This window comes from Sorex araneus, chromosome 6, assembly GCF_027595985.1.
Source record: "Sorex araneus isolate mSorAra2 chromosome 6, mSorAra2.pri, whole genome shotgun sequence".
Taxonomy (NCBI): Eukaryota; Metazoa; Chordata; class Mammalia; order Eulipotyphla; family Soricidae; genus Sorex; species Sorex araneus.
Window position 1 is genome coordinate 127,109,287 of NC_073307.1, and position 27,824 is coordinate 127,137,110.

Below are 27,824 nucleotides of genomic sequence, written 5' to 3' on the forward strand. Positions count from 1 at the left end.
AAATGGACGACAAGTGGTAGATTAAAATGGCTATCATACACTGATAACCATGCATATTTTAAATTGGCCACATAAGCTCCTGCATGTAGCTTGCCTCAAGTCTTTTTGAGTGTCCTATTTTATATTCAGTAAAGAATATATATATTACATGGGATCTGTGATGGCAGAGAAACACATCGTTTCTGTCATCTTCTATATGGCACCAGTGGTTTGATATCATCCAATGAAACTAGAAACATGGGCTACAAATATTATGTTGGTCTCCCTAACACCTTTTTTTGTGAGTAAGAAACTGTCCAAACTCATTTGGTATCATGTCTCTTATTGCCTTAATATATCAGAATGTGGCAAGTCTGATTTGGAGCAGCTCCTTGGTCTTGCAATGGGTCTCCCAAACAGGGAACTCTTGGGATTCTGCTCATTCAGAGCATTCAGAGTGGAATTAGATTTTATCTGTTCATGCCTATACCATATCAATCATTCATATTTTGCATATCATAACTGGTAATATAAATAGAAAATATAATATTCCTTAATACTAAACGTAGTCTACAATACTGTAACAAGGATTTCTAGATTATGTTTGTAGAAATGGAGCACTTTGGAGATTAATCTTGTATCTTGGACCTAAAGAATGAGATGAAATTGACCATAGAATCTGGTTAACAGGGAGGTTTCCAAGATTTTAGGCAGAAAACCTAGGTATATGTGAAGAATGAATCTAAGGGAGATGCTTGGTTCAGTGAGCTAAAAAAAAGAAGTCATTTTATTTATTTTTATTTTTTTTATTTAACTTTTTTATTAAATCACCATGTGGAAAGTTACTAAGTTCTCAGGTTTATGTCTCAGTTATACAATATTCAAACACCCATCCCTTCACCAGTGCCCCTATTCCACCACGAAAAACCCCACTATACCCCCGCCCCCACTCCCTACCCACTACTGTATTACTAATGAATTTCACTCCATTTTCTCTTTACCTTGATTACATTCCATATTTCACTATAAAACTCACTATAGTTGTTGGAGTTTCCACGCAAGAGAGACAGACCTACTACCAAGGAAGCATTTGATAATTAGTTTTACATTGCTGGAAATGAAGAAATATGTAGCCCCACTGCTACAAGTACATAACTCTTCTCTCTTTTTTTTTTTCCCTTTTCCCTTTTATTTTTTTCTTCATCATCCCCCTTCTAGCACCTCATAGTATGGTGTACGCCACACCGTGTCAGCCAGCGTGGGGCTTTTGCTTAGTTCACAGTCCAGAGAGGTGGCTGCTACATTAATAACCTTCAATATTTCAACAAAAACTTACTGTTATTATTTGGAGTTTCCCCTCAAGCCAGGCCTGTTCAAAAGGAACCATTGCACATTGCTGACAATTATAAATGTTCAGTCGCTCGGACGCTATGGCGTCTGCGTGGTTTTGGATTTCTGTATAAAGTCCAGGGAAAATTCTGCCAGAAATCGCATAGCCCAGCTCACAGTCCCAGTGCATTGCTGTTCTGGGGACATGGTTGGGAGCACTTGCTGGGTTCAGAAGTCATCCATCTGGCTCCGGATGTTGGGTATACAGCAGCAGAGCGGCCGTGCAAACGCATGGCCACCCGGTTCGAATCCCGGCGGAGCGCGGGCCGGAGCCGGTGCCAGCCCCAGCCCGTGACTTCCCAAGTGTCCTGCTGTTCAAGTTCCAAAAGAAGTCATTTTAACTTTCTATGATGCATTTGGGTAAAACAAACACAAACAAAAAAACAAAAAAACAACCTTGCAATAATGAAATACCCGGTAATTCACAGTAAAGGTGAAGTTCCTGAAACTTTTAGCACATGGTTTTTCCTAGCTGAGTGAGTGAAAAATGCTGATAGTTTTAGTGGTGAATAGAGATGTTTAGGAATACCTTATCCTATTATATTATGATGACAGAACTGTTGTCTTGAGTTTTATTGCCTTTATAACTGATCTTGTATCAGAAATTTTAAAATAGTGCATTTAACAAAAATGAAAAAAAAAAAACGGGGAAAATGGAAGGAAGAATGAAAGGAATAAGAGGAAGAAGAAAATGAGAAAAATGTCTTCTATTTGCAAAGATGTAAGGTATATAAAATGCCGAGGTTAATAAAGCACACAGAAATATATCTATTTAAATGTTGAATGATAGAGTTAAAAGATATAATTAAGACATATTTAATTTTATGTAATGAAACATATGTAAATAAAATGAAGATTGTAAATGAAGAGATCTAAGGGAGCTTGGTTTTAAAGTCCCTGGATATTAGCCATTGGTGGGATTACATGGCGCTGGGGGCAGTCCCTGTCCCGGGGTGTGATCTCCTAGCTACTGGAAGATAGGGAATCTGGGTGGAAGAGGCCCAGTCCTAATTGGAGCAGCCTTGGTCTCAGACCCGGGTCCAACACACCTGGTTCCTCTGCCAGTTCTTTCATGCATGAGGCTCATCCTAAACGTGTGGAGAGGGGCCTTGAGCATGGCTGTGGCTAGACTCTGGAGGTCTTCGGCCGCAGATATTAAAATATTTTAATAAAATATAAACCACAACATTATAAATTTTGATAAAACATATTTATTGGTGTCACATCTACTGGTGCTATATTCCGGGAAGAAAATAACTTGGGCCAGGGGAGGGTGTTATCCTTGCATGTGACCAACCCAAGTTTGATCCGAGGCATCCCAGCATTGTCAGGAATAGCCCCTGAGCATTGCTGGGTGTGACCCAAAAAGAAAAAAAAATAACTTACCCTAGGAATGCAATATCCTGGCAGATGCCTCAGGAATGCACCTTGAAGTGCCGATAGGGCCACTCAGAAATGGGAATCAACTCAGGGTCTGGTATACACTAGGCATGCTCTCTATCATTTGAACTATACACCATGCCCATTAATGAAAACTAATCAGAAGATATTCACAAAATATTAAGTTATAGAAAACATTGTTTGCTGGTTTGAATTATATAAATTTTTGATTACACCATCAATTTGAGAGATTAGTGATAGATTTTTACAAAGGAAGATAGTAGTATGTATTTTGAACACTAGTCAATTTAAATAACATAATCGGATGTGATATTTCTACCTTTACAATAACTAGAAAACACCCAATGAATCATATATTTATTTAAATAGAATTATGTTTGAAATATCTACTTCAAACTTTGTATTTTATGCAAAAGGAATCTGAGACAATATATTAAGTGTTAAAGGTTATGCAGTTCTGAATCAGATTTTCAGACACCAGATACTGTGATTAGTGAATAAAATGATATCTTATTTTGGTGTTATTGATAAGATATTGAACACAATTTCATAACAAATAAAATATTTTTGTATCCATGTTTTTAAAATTTAGATGCTTTATACTAAATTTAGAATTATATATATAATTTACATATTGGTAATATGTACTCTAACTCTATAGCTTGAGTCCACTTGCTGAGTAGTTCATGTAGATGATTAAAATAAGATTAAAAAAGTAGATAAAGTCTCAGGAACTTTTTTACAGTGATGTTCCAAGTATTTTACTAGACTATAAGAAGATTAGTATTTTGTTTTGTTTTACACATGTGAATCATAGAAAATCTTTTTGACATTTTGACATTTTTGACATTCTTTTTAGAATTCTGAATATTGGGTAAATTTTCTGCCTAAAGTCATGGAAAACTCTCTGCTATTCATTTATATGTTCACTTGCTACTCATGTTTCATACTCATGTTTCATAGCCCAGATAAGAGGCTAATCACCAAGGGCTCCATTCCTAAGCTACAAATATAATTTTAAAACTCTTGTTATAACATTATAGACAAAAACTTTCAACACTCATTATTTTATTATTCTATGAGAAATATTTAGCATTCTTTCAAATTTTAATTATTTTAATTTGTATTTGTTTATATTTTATGATTTGTTTTATTATGTGTTTCTGTAACGATGTTGCAATTGTATTACTATTTACTCTATTGATGTAAATTATTACAGCACCTTTTCACTGCTGATGTGCTCAAATAATTACCTTTCTTAACATTAAAAAAATTCCAAAAGCTACATAATTTAAACTTGAACTTTTACATTTTACAATGTTTTATCTTTTATGATTAGATATTTTTCACCCTTCATTATGTTTTTAATTGAAATGTAATATTTCACATTATTTTATTAATCCAGTGCGTGTCAAATATAATTTGATATTGTTTTTAAGATATTTGAGAAAATTTCTTTTTTCTCAGAGATCTCCAAACTGTATAAATTTATTAGCTCAACTTTATATTTTATTCCCTTTATAATGTTATCATTTATTTTTAAGTCCTTCCAGTGAAGTAGTAAGTTCTAGAAATTCCATTTTATTTTTATAACATGTTTTTCTACTAATTTTACAGATTTCTTCAATAATTGATGATACACTACTATTGATTCCTTTATCACATTTTTAATACCTCCTCAGTTATTTTTTCTGTCATATTCAACATATGTGCCATTGTGCACGGTTTTATTCAACTTTGGGTAATATACTTTATTATTCTCTGAGTGTTTTGTGGCTTATTTTCTTCTGGGCAATATTGTTCATTCACTAAAGAGATTCTAGCATTTTAACTCCATTTAGTGTTCTTATTCCAGAACAAAGTACCTATAAAACTGAGACATCATTGAGGCTGGAGAGATAGGACAGTGGCTATGATGCCTATTTTGCACAAGGCTGATCCAGATCTGATCCCCAACAACCAATATGATCTTTTCAGGAGTAATTCCTGAACAGAGAATTACTCAGGTGGACCAGACCCTAAAATAAAATACAGTTGAGATATCCTTATTCTATGTTAACCTGAAAAATAAAGAATATACATCTTTATAATAATCATTCCTTTCATTCTAGAATTCTCCAGTAAACTTGGCCTTAGCATGATGCTAATTGGAAATCTAAACAGGCAGTTATTTTACTCTAAAGTTAAGGGTTAATAGTTTCCTTTAAAAATTATATTCCAATCTCTGAAACTTTGTTGAATTAATCTCTCTTAAAATGAGTTACTAAAAAAGGGTGTAAAAAAATAAAGAATAAGTTTCTCCCAAAGTTTCTATGCTCATACACCAATATAATAAACTTTATGAAAATTAAAACTAGAAGGAATTATATGTAGATGTTCTTATTCTCAAGGGAAAGGCTTATTGAACTTTATAAGATTGATATGTTAATTTTTAATAAAATTTATAAACAGATGTTATGCTAAACTATTTCTATGTAATTTGAGTTCTAAAATTGTCCTTCTTTCTATATTATTAGCTACTCAATTCTAGATATCTTTATATTTCTCCTGAGTTACTAATTTTGAAATGTGCAGGTATTTCATCAAAGATGACGGTCAAAGATAACCTTTGTTCTAAAACTTAAAATTCTCTTGACAAATAGAAGATGTTGGCTTTCTGCCTCTAAGACTATTTCAAAGTGTAAAATAAATATTTTGATAATATCAGCAGTTTTCACACTGATATTATTAACAAGATTTATCTACTGAGCAGGAAATAAGGGATTTATGTACAGTAATAGGTATATTGAATCATACTAAAAATTCATTTATATTATTGTCCATTTACACACTGCCAAGTACACCCTAATGAATACATGAGAACATATTTTTTTACATGTTCACTGTCCTCCTTGGATGAATAGTCTTAAACACACAATTTTTATGATCTTCTGAGTCATTTCTGAACATTTTTATTCTTAAATTTTATAAAGTTTAAGATTATGCCTTTTACTATATATAAATTTTATAGTAATAAGCTATACATATTTATATATTTACCAGCTGGAGATACAAACTACCTGGAAATCTAATTTCCCAGCTATATGACCTTGAAAAAGATATTTTACAAATATGTCTTATTAGTTTCTTTATTTTTAATGGATGGACTCAATACTATGCCCCAGACAGTATGTATAATGGAATACTATGCATTCAGATAGAGTTGTAAGAATAAAAACATATATACAAATAAAAGATCAGCAAAGGTGAGATTTAAATACACATAAATATTAGAGTCAAGGTAATTTTATTAGAATGCCATGAAATTCTCTATTTCATTTTAATTTTTTATTTTTTTGGTTTTAGAGTCAAACCTGGCAGTCAGGGCTTACTCCAAGCACTATATGGTGTGCCAGGTATTTAACTTGGGTCAACTGCCTGCAGGACAACTGAACTATTCTCTATACTATCTCTTTGATCACACTATGAGATATTTTTCAGTTAAACATAAGACCACAGAATATTTCATACCACCTGTCTAAAAATTTCAAAATCTAAATCTAGAATTAAAATGTCAAATTTACAGTCAAATTATATATATACTGTGATCAGACCAGAATTTATATATATAAATTTATAAATCTATATATATATATAAATTTAAATTCATATAAATTTATATCACTGTCACTGTCATCCCATTGCTCATAGATTTGTTCAAGCGGGCACCAGTAACGTCTCTCATTGAGAGACTTATTGTTACTGTTTTTGGCATATCCAATATGCACGGGTAGCTTGCCAGCCTCTGCCACGCGAGCTCGATACTCTCTGTAGCTTGCCAGGCTCTCCGAGAAGGGCAGAGGAATCATGTAAATTTATATATATATATATGTATATATATATAAATTTTGGTCTGATCACATTGTCTTTCACTTTGAATTGATTTTTGTGTAATGTGTGAGATTGTGATCCGACTTAATTTTACAAGTGGTTATTCAGATTTTCAAGCACCATTTGTTGAAAAATTCTGTCTTTATTCCATTGATTTTTTTCACCTTCTTTGTCAAAAATTAGCTGACCATGTATGTGATGTATGTGGGGATTTGTCTATTGATACTTTGTTCTGATCCACTTTTCAGAGAGTCTGTCCTTATTCCAATATCATGGTGTTTTGACCACTATGATTTTATGGTATACTTTCAAGTTAGGCAAAGATATAACCACAGTTTCTTATTTTTAGTATGATTTTGGCTATCTTAAGTCTTTTATGCTTCCATACAAATTTTATTCTGACCTGCTATAAGTTTTTGAAGAATGTCATCTGAATTTACATACGTATTGCACTGGATCTATATAATAGTTAAAGTAAGATGTATGTTTTGTCAATATTGAATCTTCCAATCCAAGAGCAAGGAATACTTTCCTTTTCATAGTTTCCTATTTATTTCTTATGTGTTTTGAGGTTTTCATGATAGAAGTATCCCATATCTTTTGTTAATTTGATTCCTAAGTACTTTATATACTTGGGCGCTGTATTGTATGGGTAGATTCTGTGATCTCTTTTTTCTCTGACTCAGTATTTGTATATAAAAGTGCAACTGATATTTGTGTATTCACTTTGTTGCTGACCATTTTGCCATACTAGTTTTTTTTTTATTTTTTGCTTTTTGGGTACACCCAGCGATGCTCAGGGGTTACTCCTGGCTTTGCACTCAGGAATTACTCCTGGAGGTGCTTGGGGGACCATATGGGATGCCGGGGATCGAACCCGGGTTGGCCGTGTGCAAGGCGAATGCCCTACCCGCTGAGCTATCACTCCGGCCCCGCCATACTAGTTTATTGTTTATTGTTTTTAAAAGTTTTTTGTGACCTCTTTTGTGTGTCTTCTATGTAAAATATCATGTCATCTTTAAGTAGAGTAAATCTTCTTTTCCAATTTGGACACCTTGATTTCCCTTTATTTCCTAAGTACTGGTTCTAGGACTACTCATACAATGTGAAATAAAAGTGAAAACAGTGAACATACCTTGCTTGTACTTGATCTCAGTAGGAATGCTTTTTATTTTTCATCTTTAAAAATAATTTTGGCTTTGGGCTTATCCTGGGTAGTCTTTACTATTTTTCTTGGAAGATTTTATGACAAATTAATGTTGGATCTTATCAAAAGCTTTACTTGCATCGATAAAATTAATATTTAAAAAATAGCATGCAGTCTTTCCTGTATAGGGTCTTACTGATTGTGAGTGATTCATTGATGACAACATAGAGTTGTAGTCTTGGCACCTGAATTGTTTATGATCACTTTATCATTATTTTTAAAGTCTGCATAAACTTTATTCAAACCCAACTTTTATAATATTAATTTAATATATAATTTTGGGGGAAATAGTAGAGGAAGAAATAGAGATGATACAAAAGACTTTCAATAGTACAAAAATAATAGATTTGTCTAATATAACTGAGAAACTAAACTTTAAAGCTTTGAGATTATACCTTAGTAATTTCTTCTCCTGCCATACTCTGCAGTGCTTAAAAGACATTGCAGTGTCTGGGATCAAACCTAGATCTCCCAAATGCAAAGCATGTGCTTTTGAGCCATGTCTCTGACCCTGAATTAAAGCATATCCGTGTTCCTCATTGTACGTTCCACAAATCTGGTAAGGACATATTAAAATTTTCATATATTTTCTGTGTACTAATTTTTATAAACAATAAAGAAAGTATAGTGGAGGTGTCAAATTGATAATTTCATAGCTTAACATGTAGAAGTCTGTTGTACATAAATGATAATGCTTAGGCACAAAACAGTTTAGAAATGGTGAATATCAGAGCAAGATGATTGCAGTTTCTGAAAGTCATATTTGATAATTTTACAGGACAGAGAATTCCTGCCAGGATGTTTTTAGCTTTAAGGATTAGCGATTCTGGCATTGAAGTCTCCCTAGATTGGAGAGTTTATGCTGAGAAATTTGATCATAGGCTGATCAAGATGCCTTTGTATGTTATATGCATTTCCTCTCCTAGCAACCTTTAATTTAATCATTGATGTTTGAAATTTAACAATGATGTGTCTTGGTGTGTGTCTTTTTTCATTTAGTAATTATGGTGTTTTCTTGGCTCCCTGGACTTCTATGGTTATTTACTTTCCTTGTCTAATAGAATCCAATTTCTTCATTTTCCTAATTTGTCTTTCATTTGAGTCATTGCTGGAAATTTAACTTACACTTCACTAATTGTAAAATTAAATTGTAAATTGTAATTCCTTTGTGAGATTGAGTCTTATTTTGCTTTCCATGGAAATTTCCTTTTATTTTCTTTATTTCTCATATCTAGGATCACTTTATCACTTTATTGACTTAGTCTTCTAGGAGAGATAGAGAGAGAGAAATAGAGAGAGAGAGAGAAAGAAAATCACTGTAAAACGTCCAGAAGAAAGTCCAAAGTCCATCTTATTGTATCTTTGTTAAATTACACAGTCAAAAATAACATAAAGTTTCCTTAGGTGTTATACTGCTCTAAGTCACAATGAGTTTGAATTTGATTTATTTGACTCATGAAATAAAATTCTTTTCTAAGTTGAATTATAAGTTTTCTTTGCCATCACATTACATACATTAAATATAATGCCTGCTTACTAGCAGGGGGTGTAATTTCTCTATTTCTGTTATTTTAGAAGTGATCTTTAATGAGATCTTTTATGTTCCTATTATTGCCTGGGATAGGGTGAAGTTAAATATATTTATCTCTGTTACATACAAGCTATCTTTAATAATAAGAATTTTATATATGATTGCTTTACTTTTTTTAATATTTCAGCGTCCTTAAATTCTAGCAATGGCAAATAAATAAAACGTTATGTCTTATTATCAGTTCCTCCTTCTGCTGTCACTGCCTCCTAATCTGCTTTCTCATTGCATTTTTAAAAATTATTTTCTGTAAGTCTATGTATTTTAGGTTTAACATTTAAATAGTAGTCTGTGGAAATTGTTTGAAATTCTTTCTAGAATACATTATATTTAAGCATATGCATATACATACACATACCTACATATATATGTATGTAGTATATAAACTAATATATAGATAAACATAAGAAAAATGAGTTTAGGAAAAAGTTAATATCAATTATATTAGTTCTGAACTATAGAGCCAGGAATCTATACTATGGTTGTTTATTTTGAACCTGATAAATTTGACTACTTATAAAATTTTATTAAGTTATTTATTAAAATTTCTGGTAAAGTTGTTCTAAAATTGCAATTCTTTCTTCATATACTACTCATATACCTTGGTGTGCCTTAGAAGAAATGAAAAGAACATTTGCATTAAATACAGCACTAGAGCCAGTCTTTATAATTTAGCTCAGTTCAAGTCAGCTTTTTCAGAAAATCGGCAAAAAGCAGCAACTAAATCAATAGATTTAGAGTTATTAGATGTGAAGTAAAACCAAGCTCCAGTGTTTCATGATCTATAAAAAACTTGGAACTCTGAAGTTCTATTTTTTTTAAAAGAGTAAATTAAGAGTAATGGCATGGACTCTTGCTTCTAAACATGTTATAAAACTCCAGGGAAAATGTACTAACCAGGAAAGTAAATGTTAGGGCTTTTCACTGCTACTTGATGATACTTACTTTGACTTCTAAGATCACTCAGAAAAATGTCTTTGTTTGAATATTTTAGCTATTATCTAATTTTTACTTTAGTAGTTAGTCTCATGTTTTTATTTAACCTCCCATTCTTTCTACTACATGTTTTCATAATGAGTCTATATGACACATATTAACATAAATTACTTTATAAATTTTTTCCATGATTGAATGTGAACAAAAGATTATTGGGACTTCTCACTAGATTGCTTTTAAATAACTATATCCTTTTATATCACCATATAAAGGATGACTCTATCCTTTTATATAAGTTGAATTTTTATTTCAACTTCATTGACTTAAAATATCACTGTTGGTAAACACTTTTGCAAATACTCTGTAGATTTATTAGTTTAATCTTTACACTCCTAAGACGTAGGTCAATCATTTTGTTTATCTTTGTAGGAGAAGAAAATGCTGCTGTCAGTTAATTATTTTGCCCGATATACAAGAATCTAAGACATAAGGATCAATCTTTTCAATTCAGTCATCTTGCTCTTTATTTCATCCTTTACCATCTCTACTCTTCAGTCTCGTTAACTAAAATTGTGAATAAGGAGCGGGATAAAAAAATTGTGAATAAGTGGTTCTATATGTGTATGGAATATAATGTTTTCTCCTTTGTAGTGGGGAACAAGAGGACTTACAATAACTTGAGAAGTCCCCCATTTAATAATGTTTAAAGTAGTATTTTTACTTTTGCACATATCATTTATGCCTTGCTTATTTTTGATTGTTTGGGAGCCACACCTGGCTGTGCTCAGGGTTTACTCTTGAACGTGTGCTCGGCTATTGCTGCTGGTGGTATTTGAGGGATCATATGGGGTGCCGGGACTGAAACCCAGGTCAGCTGATGCAAGACATCTTATTTTACTTTCTCATCACTTACCTCCCTTTATCAATATGCTCAAGCGGTTTTATTTTTATGAAAAAAAAATCCATGAATGACATATGTCAGGGTCTTATACTCTAAATTTGAGTTTTGTTTATTATTTATATCTCTGCCAAGATTCACCAGATTAAAAGAACTTCTTTGATAACAAGTATCTATATAAATTATTTTCTATTGTCATCATCATCATCATCATCATCATCATCATCATCATCATCATCATCCTGTCAAATTTCTCAAGCAATCTTAGAAACATCTCCATTTGTCCTAACCCTGAGATTTTAGAAGTCTCTCTTTACTAGTCCTTCCCAATGATGCTGCATTGGAGGCTCTTTCAGGATCAGGAAGAGACCCAGCATTGTTCCTGGTTTTGGCATATGAATACACCATAGGGAGTTTCTGAGGCTCTCCCATGGTGGCAGGAAACTCAGTAGCTTGCCAGATTCTCCCTGAGGGAGGACTAGGCTATAAGATGTTGCCTGGCCTTGAAGTGACCTCGTGCTTCCGGAAGCTTGCTTTCAAGTCTCCGGGTGTTGGCCGTTTGTGGGATTACACAATGCTGGGAGCAGTCCCCGGGTGTGACTGCCTAGTTAATGGAAAATGGGAAATCTGGGTGGAAGAGGCCCAGTCCCAATCTGAGCAGGTTTGGAGGTCTCAGCCCTGGTTCCCACACACCTGGGTTCCTCTGCCATTACCTTCAAGCCTGAGGCTTGTCCGAACATGTGGAGCGGGATTTTGAGCATGGCTGTGGCTAGGCTCCGGAGGTCTTTGGCTGAGGGAGCACTGGTTGGGGTGGGGAGGGAAGCTGGAGCCCATTCCCTCCGTGGGGCCTCAGGGAAGACAGCAAGGCATGCGGGCAAGAGACTCTGCCTTTTCTATCATAAAATAAATAATTGAAATCCAATAATGAAACAATAAATCATTGTTAATGATCATCTGATATGATCAGTTGTGATGTTGGCCAGGTGCATGTATAGTTCTGCAGATTCAAAGTCCTGGATATGCAGAGACAGGTTAAGTCTGATCTGAAAAGGGGAACGCTCTGCTATATTGTTAGCTCAGTCAGTCATGCCTTTGTCATGATGGAATCGGAAGAACAAGAGAAAGGGCTCACAGTTTTATTAATAGTTTTCATGCTCACTGACTAAGTAACATAGGAATCTGGTCAGGAGGAAGATGTTTCTCTTGATGGAAAATTCTGCAAAACTGCACGATTAAATGTATCCATATAGCAATCAATGAATGAAATATTCATTGCTATCTGTATAAATAAAATTTATCCATATAAATATTGTCCAAAGTAAATATTTTGTTTTGTCTTTCTCTGTTTGAAAATCAGAATTTTTCTTCATTATTACATCCCCTCAGTGCTTAATATGTATAGACAGACAATATATAGATTATAAATTTGTCTCAAATCAGTTTTCTATAGAGACACAAAATAAAATGATATCAAACATGAAAAACAACTTACCTTGCATGACAAAGTCAGATTATTAACAGATAGGAGGTAATGAAAAGGTCAACTAGAAGGATGCTCACTGATAGTACTGAGTATTTTGGTCTCAATGGGATACACCAATACAATAAACATCAATCAATGCAATAAACATCAATCCTATTGCAACTATGCAACTAAAGTATAGAAAAAAATAAATGCAAGCTAGATTAGAATTTCTACCTCTCCTCCCCACCATCATTGCTTGGCCATATATTTGTGTACAAAGCACTAGTATTTTCAAATTTGAAAATAGCCATGCTTTTTTGTTTGTTTTTGGTTTGGGACCGTATCTGGCCATACTCAGTATTTAACTTCTGGCCTTAGGTTATGGATAACTTCTGGCAGTGTTTGGGGGACTCTATGGATCACTGGATATCAAACCCAGGTCAGCCAGGTCCAAGGAAAGAGCCAAACCTGCTGTTCTATTTATTCAGAGCTTAGAACTGATTATATATTTTTATACTTCATTACACTTCATTATCTGAGATCAAATAAGCAATGTTATAATTCTGAATTCTCATAATCATTTATATGCAATTAATATCTTTATTTTATTCCATTGTTTTATTGATCTGTTCATATTTTGATCGTTCATACTCTCAAATATTCCATGCATGGTGTTTGAATCTGAGAATCATAGACATTACTCAAATATAGGTGGTTCTATTATGCTACCTATAAGTTTATTTACTAATATTATAATTTCATATAAATTGTCCTTTCTATTGGGATCAAAGATTGCATTTAAAGCTTTGCTTTATTAATCCTGACCTTTCATGTTACCAAAATTAATTTTTAATCATCTCTTAATTTAACAATTAGTCCTAAGTATCATATAAACATATAGTCTTTGGCTATTGTATTAAGTGCTACATGACTATGTTTTGCAATTATCCTTTTTGACAACAGTTTTTGTGTTTAGGATGACTCCAACCAGTCAAATCACTGAGTTAATAAAGCGTCTGGGATATTTATTCTCTTATCCATAGAGAATGAAGTAAACAACATTCCCTTCACTTTCAAATATATATTTCTGCTGAGGTCATCCCCTAGGACTCTAATTCGCTCCAAAGCCATTTTGAGGTCTTTTGCCATTATTTGTTGTTCCCTATATGCTTTGTGCAGCTCATCTTCAAGCTCAAATATATATTTCTAATCTGTGGACATTTCTATTTTCTTAAGTAGCTCATTCATAATATTATCAATTTTAGAGATTTTGTAGACCAAAGCAAAGCATAGTTTTAAAACTCAATAATTAAAAGAATGGCCATGAGTAGGTCAATTTCTTAAATCTCTTGAGTTTCCATAACAAAATAATATAGACCAGGTGATCTAAATGACAAAAATATATTTTCTCAGTTCTGAAGGCTAGAAGTCTTGAGAATTTTCTTGAATTATGGTGGGAATCTTTTCACTATGTTCTCATCTAATGTTTATGTTGTGTAGCTTGGCTAGAGAGAAAATTCTACTGTCTCTCTTTATATAAGAAAAACAATCCTATGGGAATAGATACTTTTTTATGGCCTCAGAGAATTCATTAGCTCCCTAAAAAAACTTATCACCAAATAAATTTATGTGTATTTAGAACTGAATAATTTAAATTTTCAAGAAAAAAAAAACTACTGAAAATGTAACTGATGTATATATGTAACAGGTATTTTCTAGTACATGTGTTATATATTTGGAAGCATAAATTGCTTCATTAAAGCATCATATGTATGTGTGTATATATTTATACATATATATATATATACATACAGTATACTGCTGGAGTGATAGCACAGCGATTGGGCGTTGGCCTTTCACGTGGCCAACCTGAGTTTGATTCCTCTGCCCCTCTCGGAGAGCCCGGCAAGCTACTGAGAGTATCGAGCCCACTCGGCAGAGCCTGGCAAGCTACCCGTGCGTATTGGATATGCCAAAAGTAGTAACAATAAGTCTCTCAATGAGAGACGTTACTGGTGCCTGCTCGAACAAATCAATGAGCAATGGGATGACAGTGACAATGATACTATATACGGTATACTATAATGTATATAATACATGTGCATTATATATGTGTATATTTTTATATGATTATCTAGCCTAAATAACTGACCATGCAATATGTGTTTTTAACCTGGCTTCTAAATTAATCTCATAAGATAATGAAAAATATATTTGTCAATGAATGAACAATTCTTCAGTGAAAATGGAAATTAGACAATTTAATTAAAAAATTGGTTTTATTTCACAGGCCCAACTGCTTACTGAACTGGAACAGAAATTAGTTGTGGCCAGAAATGAACTAGAAAAAGCAGCTCTTGACAGGGTAAGTTATAGATGTTGACCATCATATCTTTAATTTAGCATGCAAATCTAGGAAGGCTTACTCATTCCTTGCCCTGATTTATTAATACAAATCTAGATGTTGTACATATGAGTTGGTTATAGAATTCTTAAATGCTATGTTATCTAGGCAATCAAATTCCTTATTTTTTTTTGATTATATAGTAAATTTACTAGATTCAGTTTCTGGGAGTTCCTAGCTTTATTTTTTACAGTCCTGGTAAAATTATTCACTAATACCAGGAATAAACTTACTTTAAAGCACCATTAAAATAGCATGCAGTAAATCTGAGTGAAGAAGTTATGAAAAAAATAGTTTTTGATTGTTTTCAATTTGGAAAACTTAAATCAGAGTTCTGGTGATATTCGCACAAAGTAAGAGGTAATTCTCTTAATCCTTCACATGAAAATTATAGAAGAATGGTGCCAGAGATTAAAAAAATAAATAAAAGTAACAGATTTTACATATTTGTAAAAACTGCTACCGCTAATTTTAAAATCGTTTGTTCATTGCCTTTTTTTGACCTATTTAATTTTTAATCTCTAAAGTTTAATATAATTTTGTGTAGAAATCAATAATCACTGCCATGTAATATACACCTTTGTTTTTCAGTTAACTTTGCTTGGACATTAATAAAAATAAGAGATTAGTATATGGAAATATTGAGGAAGGAATTGACCATATAGTTTAGAATATTGTTCAGTTAATAATAATTGTTAATAATGTTTTTCACTCTCATTTTTTGAATAAAAAGTACCTTCATCAAATGGTGTAAAATAATTATCTTCTTTACATAGTACACTCTAAAATAAGGATAAAGTGATTTTTAAAATAAATGTAAATTCAGCATCAATTTGTTGAGAAGTCTATATTATTTATTAGTTAGCCTTAATCTTAGTTAGCCTTAAGATAAATTTTTTGGTTAGATTGGATTTATCAGTCTTTATCCTACCTAAAAATGAAAAGGAAGGGGCTGGAGCAGTAGCACAGAGGGTAAGGTGTTTGCCTTGCACACAACCTGCCTGGGTTCAATTCCCAGCATCTCATATGGTACCCCGAGCACCACCAGGAGTAACTCCTGAGTAAATGAGCCAGGAGTAACCCCTGTTACTCTGTGAAATAGGGTTTTACTTAGGTAACATGGTTTATTTATACATGTATTTTGACAAATAAAATCATTCACATATATGTGGGAAACTAAAACAATTTGATAAATGGACAGAATAGCCAAACAAAAGTAAGTATATTTAATAGTCATTGCAGTAAACAAAGAAATAACAAATCATATAAAATGGAATAAATTTCAATAGGTAAAAATTATTGAAAATTAAGTCATTTTTCTAGGCTAAGACAATATTTACATTTACAATGTAATCAGTATTTTTAAATATGTGCCAAGTGGTAACTAATTTGATAGTAATGAAGATGAGTAAATAAAATTAATATTAATATATAATACCTATACCAAGATTCAGATTTTGGAAAATAATGTGTCTATTCCAATACAAAATTTTACTTACAACACAAGTAAAGAAGAAAACTGCATTCATAGACTGCTTTTACAATAATATTACAAGCATATTTAGTGATTTAGTAAAAATTTTACCCCTAGTCACCATTTTTGTACAAAGGTATTTTTATATAGAATAGAGGAGATAAAGCATGTAAGGCTCTTTTTATTTTGGATTTTTTTAGCTTATGTTTTCCCCTACTACGTAGTAGCTATAAAGAATATGACTAAAACTCAACTTCTTAGGGATTTGTTCTCACCTCAGGATTGTTTTCACCTTGATATGATAAAATTACATTCATCTTTACATAAGTTACTCTTCACATAAAATGTCAATAAAGTGCTTGAGTAGAGGAATTAATAATGCCATATGAATTCCAGTGATATTCCCTCTTAAAATTTAGGTCACCAGGAAAATATGACTTTACAGTGACTAGGTATTTTAATCACTTAGCTACTTCTTGTTTAATATATCTAGAGATTAATGTAATATTTGCTAAAATAAGTCCGAATATTTCTGGAGCCAAACCCAGCGCACCCAGGGCTCACTCCTGGCTCTGCAATCAGGGATCATTCTCTGGAGCTTGGTTGGCCAGAGTGGATGTCAGGGATTGAAACATGGTCAGCAGCTTGTAAGGCAAGTGCCTTGTCTGCTATACTACCTCTGTATCCCATATTTTATATTAAAAATGTATCCCTTTTTCTTTCATAGAAAACAGTTTATTCAAATCTCTGACTACATCGCATTCATTCTGCACAATATTTGAAAGGAGGGTAGGAGGAGTGACACCTAGTGGTGAGCACAGATGGCTTTAGCTCCCAGTTAGGGGGTCACTCGTAGCAGAGTCAGAAACTGAACTGGAGTGGGTCACACAAAAGGAAATCAACTTAACCCCTGTACTGGTACACAATACTGTTCTTTATAAAGTAAAGATATCTTTACAGAATTTATAGATTCAGAAGAGGAGCATAAATATAATCTGAGAGTTGAACTAAGCCACATTCTTTTTTTTTTTCCTTCTTCCTGCCATGTCTGTTCCAATCCCTGCAGCACATTTGTCTGTCACAAAACTCGCAGAACTGCCATAAGCTTGAGGTAGGGTACTGAGAGTTGCCAAGAACTTGGGGTGCCATTATATGTGAGAATATAATGTAATATTTATTATGTTATATTGTATTTTATGTGAGAAACGTATTAGAGCAGACATTAAATTACTCATTTATACTGCACAATGTTTACAACTTATATTTAGTTATCTTTTATTAGTATACAGGTTTATATTTTTGCAGTTCTTGCTATTAAAGTATTGTCTTTTACAGTACATGTGTTCTCTGACTTGACCTCATATAAATCATTTTATTGATCAATGTCTAACTAGACTTGGAATACCTTTGGTGAGCTAAGAGCTATTGGAAGAGGAAAACACTTTAAATATGTGGTTTCAGGTTCCACAGCTCTCACTAATTCTCTTCCGTAGCAACAAAGAGGAAATCATTGCATGATGAGTCAGGCAATAGTGGAAGTACAGAAAATGAATGCATATTTTTAACTACTTGTGACATACAGAGATGGATATAAATGATGTAACTAGACCTGTACTATGGAACCCTGGATGTTATAGATTATTAGCTTTTCTTTTCTTAATTATTTTATTTTACTTTTCTCAAATTATATACCCACTTATGTACTTGTCCCATATAAAGCTACAATCTGCTTTCAGTCCGAGAAACTCTTTGAGCAGTGATCAATGAAATGATCCTATGTTCCTGCCCTTGTTCAAATTTTAAATTTACTACTGAATGATTACATTCCAATCCTTCAAACTCTTTATGCTCTATTAATATGGAATTATAATCAAACTTATCATCTGAAGGTGCTAGAAAAATAATATCTACAAAAACTACTAAATTCTTGGTACATGGAGAATATTTCTTAGGACACTTAGGATAGTAATTGCTATTATAAATGAATAAGATATAGGACTGCCTCTATCATATAGATTTCACACTTTTACATTCAGCATATTGTCACCCTTTGTTTAAAATGAACCATGAAAACACTTCCTATTACTGAAGATTCATTTCAACAAATCTTATGTAAGATCTGTATGAGACTCATAAGCTATATCCATAAAGTCATGTAGAAAAACTAGCACACTTCAAAAAGAATAAAGAAAATACAGTTTAATAAAATTATTTTTCTCTTTGCTCCATCATCTTTTTATGAGATATTTTACTCTACTCTCTGCCAATATCTAGCTCTGAATAGAATATTATGTCTGATCTTACAATAACCTTAAATGCTTCATAAATATTTTGAAAACAAGATCTTTACAAAACAACTTGTTTTCCATGAATTATTTAGTGAAAGAAGTCTCAGTTAACTATCCCAATATATGCAACCATACAAACAAAAGAGCTAGAAATCAATCTCATTTCCTTGAAAATAAAATACATATGTAATAATATTTTATGAATTATAGTTAACCTCAGCTTCTAAATTGTAAAAATAGCCTTTGGCCATGGGAATATATTTAGAAAATTGTTATTTAATAAAACATTTTCTCTTGGTTCTGTATTGTTTTTAAAAATATTTCATCAGAAACCCAGGCATAATTACCTTTATAGTACAGCTGACATATATTAGGAAATATATGCAGATTCAGTACAGGACTAAATATTAAGAAGCATGAACTCTTTATCAGCATGAATCTGGCTTGTAGGAGGAGTTTATCATTGATTGCAGAGAAAAATGAAAATCAAGGTACATCCTAATTTATCAACTTATAGGCAAGAGACCTATAGCAGAAATTAAAAAATGTTGAATTTTTAAGACCATGGAGCTTATTTCCTGGCAAGGTTTAGTTAAAAGCCCTTGAATTATAGACATTGCAATATTCCCCATCCAGCAGCTAAGGTTGCATGTAGATCTTTTTGAGGACTCAGTGAATGTCTTCATGTAAAAGAATTTAGACATGAATAATTTGCTGTCAATTTTTGTTTGATCATAAATGAGGAACACACTTGGTTTTAAAAGGTAATCCTTCTGTTCCAAGAAAAATCATACATTCTCTGTGAAATGTTCTCATATACTGATGAACAAACAATTTCCCTTTAGGTTGCCCATATTAGAGTGTATATAAGCAATAATTTCATATTTATTACATATTATCTGTAGCATAAATACTAACATTTTGATGTTTGCAATAGTATGTTCAATTTTAAATGTTTAATAGTTACTCATGCAAAATGTCCAGGTTATATTCTCTGGAATCTTATCTCTCTGTATTCATTAAACATTTGTTGAATTGGAAAGTTGGAATTCTTCACCATCCTGAGTGAAGTTAGTAAGAAAGAAAGAGACAGACACAGGAAAGTCTTCCTCATATGTGGGATATAGTGAAACATTTAGGGGATAGAAGATAGCTCAAAGGGCAGGAGAGCATGCCCAGCCTGCTAATGGTTCAGGGTTTGATCCGTGGTTATGCATGACCTCTTGTGGCTCTCAGCCCCACTGGGGTGTACTCACTTAATATAACAACAAAAGAAGTTATAGCAAGTGTCCAAAAGGCAACAGAAACTGAGAACTAGTCTTCAGCAAAAGCTTCCTACAGTAGAGGAAGGTGAAAAAATGGGATGGAGTAGAGTGGGACACAGAGTAGAAGGAAATGGACTTTTTTTGGGAGGAAGTGGGGTTGGAATCGGTTATACATTTAACACTGCCATTCACATTGTAAATTACCACAGCTCCTAAAATGAAATCAATAAAAGAGATAAATAAAGACCAAACACACACACACACACACACACACACACACACACACACAAAAGAAATCATGACGTTGCTAAGAGGTATCAACTCTCAAGAATAGTGCTCTAATTGAAACCAATACTAAACTTATAAACAAGATAATTTATAATCATAAGAGGGTGGAATAGAGAAAATGTGATATTTTCTAGATAGAAATTTTGATAGATACATGAAGAAAGGAACATTTCTTTAAAGGGTCAAGACGGACTATTATTCTAAGAAGATAAGATGTTAACTTAGCAGAGAAATAAATTTTAAGTGAAATTTTCCTCTGTGGATATTTGGGGAAAATATCCTTACAGGCAGAGGAAATAGCAAATGTAGTGAGTAATACAAGCATGCACTTGGAATGTTTGATGAGCTATAAATAAAGGATGTTGTGACAAACAGGCTCTTATGATGTCTGCATTTTACTCTTATGTATTGAGCCAGTGGGAAATGCAAATGGTCTGTACAGGGAGTAAAAGCAGCACTGACCTTAGGAAAACATATGATCTAGAGTAAAGAACGTAAAGACATGGCGTACATCCAATTTTATTAGGTGACTTCTTATTGAAGTGAGCATGAAATTGATCAACAGCAGTTTGAGAACAGACTGCAGATAACAGATTACATTAAAAAATAGGTGGTTATTTGAGATGTGATACCACCATATGAGTCCTATTTGTAGAACTATCATCAAGACAATCCTGAGTAACACTAATAACAGGATACATAAAGTTTGAAGAATTAATTGGTTTAAGTAGAAAACAATCTGTTTTCTGTGATAGGAAAAACGTATTATATACTCATAGAATATGCTATGGTATAATGCAGGAGGCTAAGTCCCATAATGTGGACCAAGAAAGAGTAAAGAATGTAAAGACATGGTGTTAAGTCAAAAGCTTCAAGATAAAAAATATATTAAAGGGGCTGGAGTGATAGCACAGCGGGTAGGGCATTTGCCTTGCACGCGGCCGATCCGGGTTCAATTCCCAGCATCCCATATGGTCCACTGAGCACCACCAGGGGTAGTTCCTGAGTGCAGAGCCAGGAGTGAACCCTGTGCATAGCCAGGTGTGACCAAAAAAGCAAAAGAAAAAATATATATATTATATTTTTTATTTCAATTTCTGTAAAAGCTGAGTAATTGGATATTTTGCCTATAATCATGTTCCTGAGATGACAGTATTGACATTGTTATTAGAACTGTGGGAGAAAATGACATGAAATGTAACTTTATAATTAATTAATATTGTATCATTATAAAGTTGTATTTCCTAAATTGTGTTTAGTGAAAATCCATGTTGGAGATCATTGATACTGTCCATAATTTACTTTCAGCATGTAGGGTTAATCATTATCCAAGAATTTATCTGTGGTGGCATCATATAATTAAAAAAAATTATAGTTTGAACCTTTAGAAATATACAGGGTAAAGAAGAGCAGAGATATACAGTTGTTACAATCACCATCATTACATCTTGTATGAACCATACATTGAATGTCTATATTTCAAAGCTGCATTGGCTTCGAGTGCTGGCCAAGACCCACCATAACTCACTCACAGTAACTGTTTCCGTAGTCTCACTAGACTGTTTCAAACTTAAAATAAATTCATATTACTCAGAGTCACCTGAAATAATTTACTCTGTATGCAACAATGCTGTCATAATTTCCTGCTTGGTGATAAGGAAAAGGAAAGATCAGACGATATTTTAAGGAGCAGTAGAAAAGTGAATCTAGGTTTTTTGTTTTCTTTTGTTTTTCTTTTTGTTTTTGCAGTGGAGTGAATTGAACCTGTGTTTGGAGCAAACAACACAAGCACCTTACCCACTCTGTTATTAATCTGGCCTGTTTTTCTATTTTTCAAAAATTGTATAGCCTATGAATCCCCTGAGCAGACAAAAAGGAAACATTTTCCCATAAAATTCTGTTATGTATTTAAAATCCTTTATATTAGGACTTCCTATAGTGTCAGAAATTGTATTAATTGCTCATATGCTGTTTGAAACAAAATGATAGTTTTTACATCCACAGATTGAAGTTATAAATGGATATTTTTGCTTTTATAGTCTATACCAAATGCAATTCATTATTACTTGTGAACTTATCAATTATGGTAAATTCTATAATAATTTTATATTGTAATTTATATATTGTGATAATAGATAATATTTTCTCTTGGTTCTGAACTCAGAGATCACTTGTGGGAGTACTCAGGGGATCATGTGGATACTGGTATCCAATTTGGGTCAACTATTATCCATATGCATGTGCAAGGCAAGCACCTTATCTTCAAAAATATTTCTCTGCCCTACAAAATAGAATTATATAAAGAAAATAAACAAGATCAGTCATCGAAATAATGTGGTAGAGGGAGAGCAAAACCAGGTACTCAGACAAGTAAATCAAAACACCTATTTTGAGTATATTTTCATTTGACTTAGTTGCATCTCATTTCTTCTGTTTATGAGCAATGCTTATATCTTGTCTTAGCAGAGAGTTTGTTTCTTAAACAGATATTCTGTCAGTAAACATTCTAACATTAAAACATCACCATATTAATGATACCAAGATGTTAGCACAGAACTTAAGCTTAGACCTTGTATGAACTATACACTGATTCAATACCAAATGCTACATACAGCCTTCAGCGCTGCAGGGTGTGGCTCTGACAGGCCCATCATCGCTCTTTGGGGTGATTCTGATGTTCCTCAGTTTAGTTGGGCCTGAGCAATACTGAATCCTTTGACCTTTGACATGAACCCTCTGGCCCAGTTGTTTGAGTATAACACTGATTGCCCCAAACACCTGAGCATTGCTTGGAGGTTAGAACAAAATGATTACATATGTAACTATATTTCACATATGAGTAGAAAACAGACATGAGCATTAAGAAGGATCTATGTCTCAATTATTATTCTAAAGAAATTGACCATTCAGGTCGGTGAGTACAGTAGATAGTGACTTGTATGCTTGCCATGCATACAACCTATGTGGGTTATACCACTGGTACTGCATGCGGCCCTACCTAGAGTGATCCCTGAACACGGGACCAGGAGTGATACCTGATCCACCCAGGTGTGACCCACAATTCTACCTCCCCTGCCTAATCCCACCAAAACAAAAAAGGTTTTATTAAAGACAGGAAATAGAAGAAGAATCTAAATAAAGATCAATTTCTGACATTAACTATAATGCACAATAAGTTTATTGATAGATTTCTATGCTTATCAGTTCAACAGATCTTACTACTTCAAGTAAGTAGTACTTACTACTACTTACTTACTACTTACTACTTCAAGTAAGTAGTATCTTACTACTTATCAGACTTATCAGACAACAGATCTTACTACTTCATTGATCCATAGGACCACTGGATAGGTTATACTACATGAAAGTCAACATGTTCAATTTTAGTCCCAATAGTTGGTTTATTCAACTCCTGTGACCCAAAGATCAGAATTAACATTCCAAGATTGATATTTATGTGACGTAACTATTTGGAATCTGCTGGAAAATTTTTTGTACTGAAATTCGTCATACTACTTTCTTTACCTCTTTTGTTTTAGTTGTGTGAGCAGGGTACTAGGAGAAATTTAGAGATGGTTATCCATGTATTTCAGTTCAGATTGTACTGTGATATAAACCAGAAATAGCCCATCTGAATATATTGATTTTCACTGCTTCACAGTTAAGTAGTAAAAATAATACCAGTTTAACTTAAATTTTATTTGTGATGGATAAACTGTTACATTGTTAAGGTACCTACTTACCTCTATGGGGTTTGCCCAGTTCATTTACAGCATCTCATGTTCCTCCAAGCCTGAATACTCTGAGAACCAACAAAATTGCCAACCCCTGCCTCCCCAACACCCCTGCAAAATCATCTTCTTGGGTTGGGTATTTGGCACAAAGTGTTGATGCTTCTAACACTCCTATGTTTGATTCAAAATAATGGTTAACATACACACACACACACACATACATATATTTTTCACACGGCTGACTCAGGTTCAATCACTGGCACCCAGAATGGCTGCCTTGGCCAGATAGGAGTGAACCTTAAGTTCAGAATTAGGAGTATACCATAAGATCCATCATATGTGGCTCCAGAAAATCAAAAGATTACTCAGATGTCACATTTCTTTGTATAATTAGATTTGCCATATCAAAGTAATAAAGTGTTTGTTATCTTTTACTATTGCATCAGATTAACAATTACCATTTGTCATGATCCAGAATAAATTAACCTTTTTAATAAAAGATAATGTTTATTTTATTAATTTAATTTATACACTGTGTGTAAATAGTGATTGGAGGTACTCCAGACTAATATGAGAAAATTATTCAATTTTGCGGGGAAAGCTATTTGTAATAATGGAGTTTGATGCTAATAGAAAAATGATAAATTTTACAGTGATTTGAATTTGGGCAAAAATAATTTTACTATACACTTCTTTGTTGGGCTGGAGCGATAGCACAGCAGGTAGAGCATTTGCTTTGAATGCAGGTGACCCGGGTTCCATTCCTCTGTCCCCCTTGGAGAGCCCGGCAAGCTACCGAGAGTATCCTGTCCGTACGGCAGAGCCTGGCAAGCTACCCGTGGCATATTCAATATGCCAAAAACAGTAACAAAAGTCTCACAATGGAGATGTTACTGGTGCTCACTTGAGCAAATTGATGAACAACGGGACGGACGACAGTGCTATAGTTCAGTGCTGCTACTTTGTCAGAAGTCAGTCATGAAATCTTGTCAACTCAACAGTTTAAAGTAAGATAAGTTCTATGGACTCAGTGTCTAAAACCTAACTCAATATGTATAGCTCCTAAAAGGAGATGAGATGTCCTCTTATATTGCTGCTCATAATGAACTTTACATGTAAGAAAATTGTATTGGATTTAATATTGGCTAGAAAGCTAGGAGCAACTGGATCAGATTGTTGATGACCAGAACCACATGTAAGATTTGTAATCTCTCTTTTTTTTTTTGTAGGACTCACAGATGAAAGCAATGAAAGAGACTATTCGACTCTGCCTGTCAACTGTTTTTAACAACAATTCACCTACTGATATTAATATACCTCAAGTAAATCCAACTCTGATGGCAATTGCAAATACACCTACTGTGCCTGTGAACCCACAGGAGCAGACACAGCATCAGATAAAAATCCCTGTATGTATCATTTTATTTGTTCTTTGAAAAGCAAAATTAAGTAATATACATCGTAGGTCATCATATACCATATCGAATCCAAGCAGGGTATCAGATTTATTGAAAAATGAGTGAGTATACAAAAGAGCAAGTAAGCACTTTAAAAGATCTGCATCATTACCTGAAAATGTTGGAAGGTAGTTTTTTTTATTTTTCAGAGAGCTATCTGATGCCCAGGAATTATAATGGACTTGAAAATAATTGTTTGTAATTCTATAATAATAACTAAACTAAGTTGAAATAATTTCATTTGCATTAATTTCTATATGTAATTTTGAACACTATTTGTATCTTATAAAAGTGGACACATTAAAAAATAAGACCATAGATTTCAATATTTCATGTACATTAGATTCACTTGGAAGATTTGTAAAAACTTCTGGCACCTGGGATTCATTCTTGGTCTATTAAGTCAAATTCTTTATGATTTACTTCAGTTATCAATATTTTTAAAGCTTCCCAGTGTGTTTTTTGAGGACTAACTTAAGCAGTTCTTCCTTCAATCTTTTCCCTGCCAACCACTACCATTTTGTATTATAGACAGGGTGAAGAGGTTTTCAGTGGTGTTTTTGTTTCAATCATCACAACTTGCAAGTTGAATATTCTATATCTAAATAAATTATGAAGTAATTATCCCAGAAAGAAATTTAGTCTCAGGCAGTATATTTGAGTAGGATAGGTATATTATCACTTCTCTTTGGAACTCATGCTGTTAAAATGAGCATAAAAGATACCAGTCACACTTTGAGCGCAAATATCCAGGGCTTGAACTCAGAAAAATTAAGAAGTACAGATGCAAATATCTGATCATTCAATACAGCTGGCGTTTTTTTTTTTTTTGCTGACTTCTGTGCTTCCCAAGTATGGATAAATTATAGTTTAGGAAAATACTGTATTTAGAATAGAGAATCAAAAACAAGCAAGCATGAGCAGCAGTTATGTCTTCACAGTGAAAATTACAGGCACTGACAGTGGAACTGAATTGGGATGCTTCTGGTTGACCACAGGATATTTCTGGCCTCTGGTTTCCATAGGAGACATAACACTAAGATCTAGCACAGTAGGATTTCAACTTGCTATCTCCTGACAGTGATTGTGGTGGAAAATTTCAGTGGCCTTTGACCAGGAGTCATAGTCATGACTACCTACTAGCTGCTATAGTACCAAGTTATCCTTTGTTTCTACTGGAGAATGTGTATTTGCCAGCATCAGTCAGCTAATGCATGTCAAGGTCCAGCAGAGATGAACATTCTGGCCTGAAGTCAGGGGAGGGCATGTAGAATCAAGTCTGAATGGGTCTATGCTGTCACTCACCAGATGTTCAAAAGCATAGGTTGCTGTGCAGGACATTTAAATATGCCTGGGAAGTTGCTAATGGTGCTTGGTTGCAACTGCCCAGTGATAGGTCAGTGCCAAATTTAAACAAGACTGTTGAAAGACATGGAGTATATGATTTTGAATTCACCTGGACAAAGAAGTAGCAAGTTCTAAGAGTCTGGTCAAGAGTATTGAAAAATAGAGCTTGTCACATTTTAGGATATTTGTATATGCTGCTCATTCAGCTTTATTGCACTAGAATTCATGATAGAAAGTGTCCTGAGGAGACTATAGACCAGTTTTGAGAAGGATTCAGTGTCATCTAGGCATTGAATATATCCAGAGCCTGACAGTGTCCCTGATGAACTACTCAGAATCAGTGTGTGGGTATCACTGTTGACTAAAGAGGCATGGAGAGTCTTAGTCATGGATCATTCTTTCTGGCGTGGTGCTGAATGACAGAATAGCAGTTATGGGCTCCCCTTGCTAACAGGCTGTGCTTTGGAACACTTTCTAAGAAGCAATCAATTGTGCACTGGAAGGATCTGAGTCTTTCTGGCCAGCTTAAATAAGTATAGCACTGTTTTCTGTTTTCACTGTTAGTGGTTTGGAATACATGGAACTCACCTAGAAATACTGACATTGGGATATGATCCAAAGAATAAAAGTGTACCATCTTCTGTCTTACGTTACTTAAAATGATACCTTCCAATTCCATCAGAATTGCATCGAATTGCCTGACAGACACATGATGATGGCATTTATCTGTGGTATATAAAATAACTGAATGATGGAATTCAAGGTTTAATTGGGGTATAATTCAATTACTCTTAATTACAAACTATAGGAAAGAGAAGGACAGAGAGAAAGAAA

General features: G+C 33.5%; 1 protein-coding gene across 1 annotated transcript in view; it reads left to right on the plus strand.

The window, feature by feature from the left end:
- Positions 1-27,824, plus strand: part of LUZP2 (leucine zipper protein 2) — a gene marked incomplete at its 5' end in the record, with an annotated part of 438,731 nt that overhangs the window by 357,031 nt on the left and 53,876 nt on the right. Inside the window, 2 exons of the mRNA XM_055143679.1 lie at positions 15,024-15,098; positions 25,416-25,595. Of these exons, the coding sequence (XP_054999654.1) occupies positions 15,024-15,098; positions 25,416-25,595 (255 nt within the window). The remainder of the gene's footprint in view (positions 1-15,023; positions 15,099-25,415; positions 25,596-27,824) is intronic.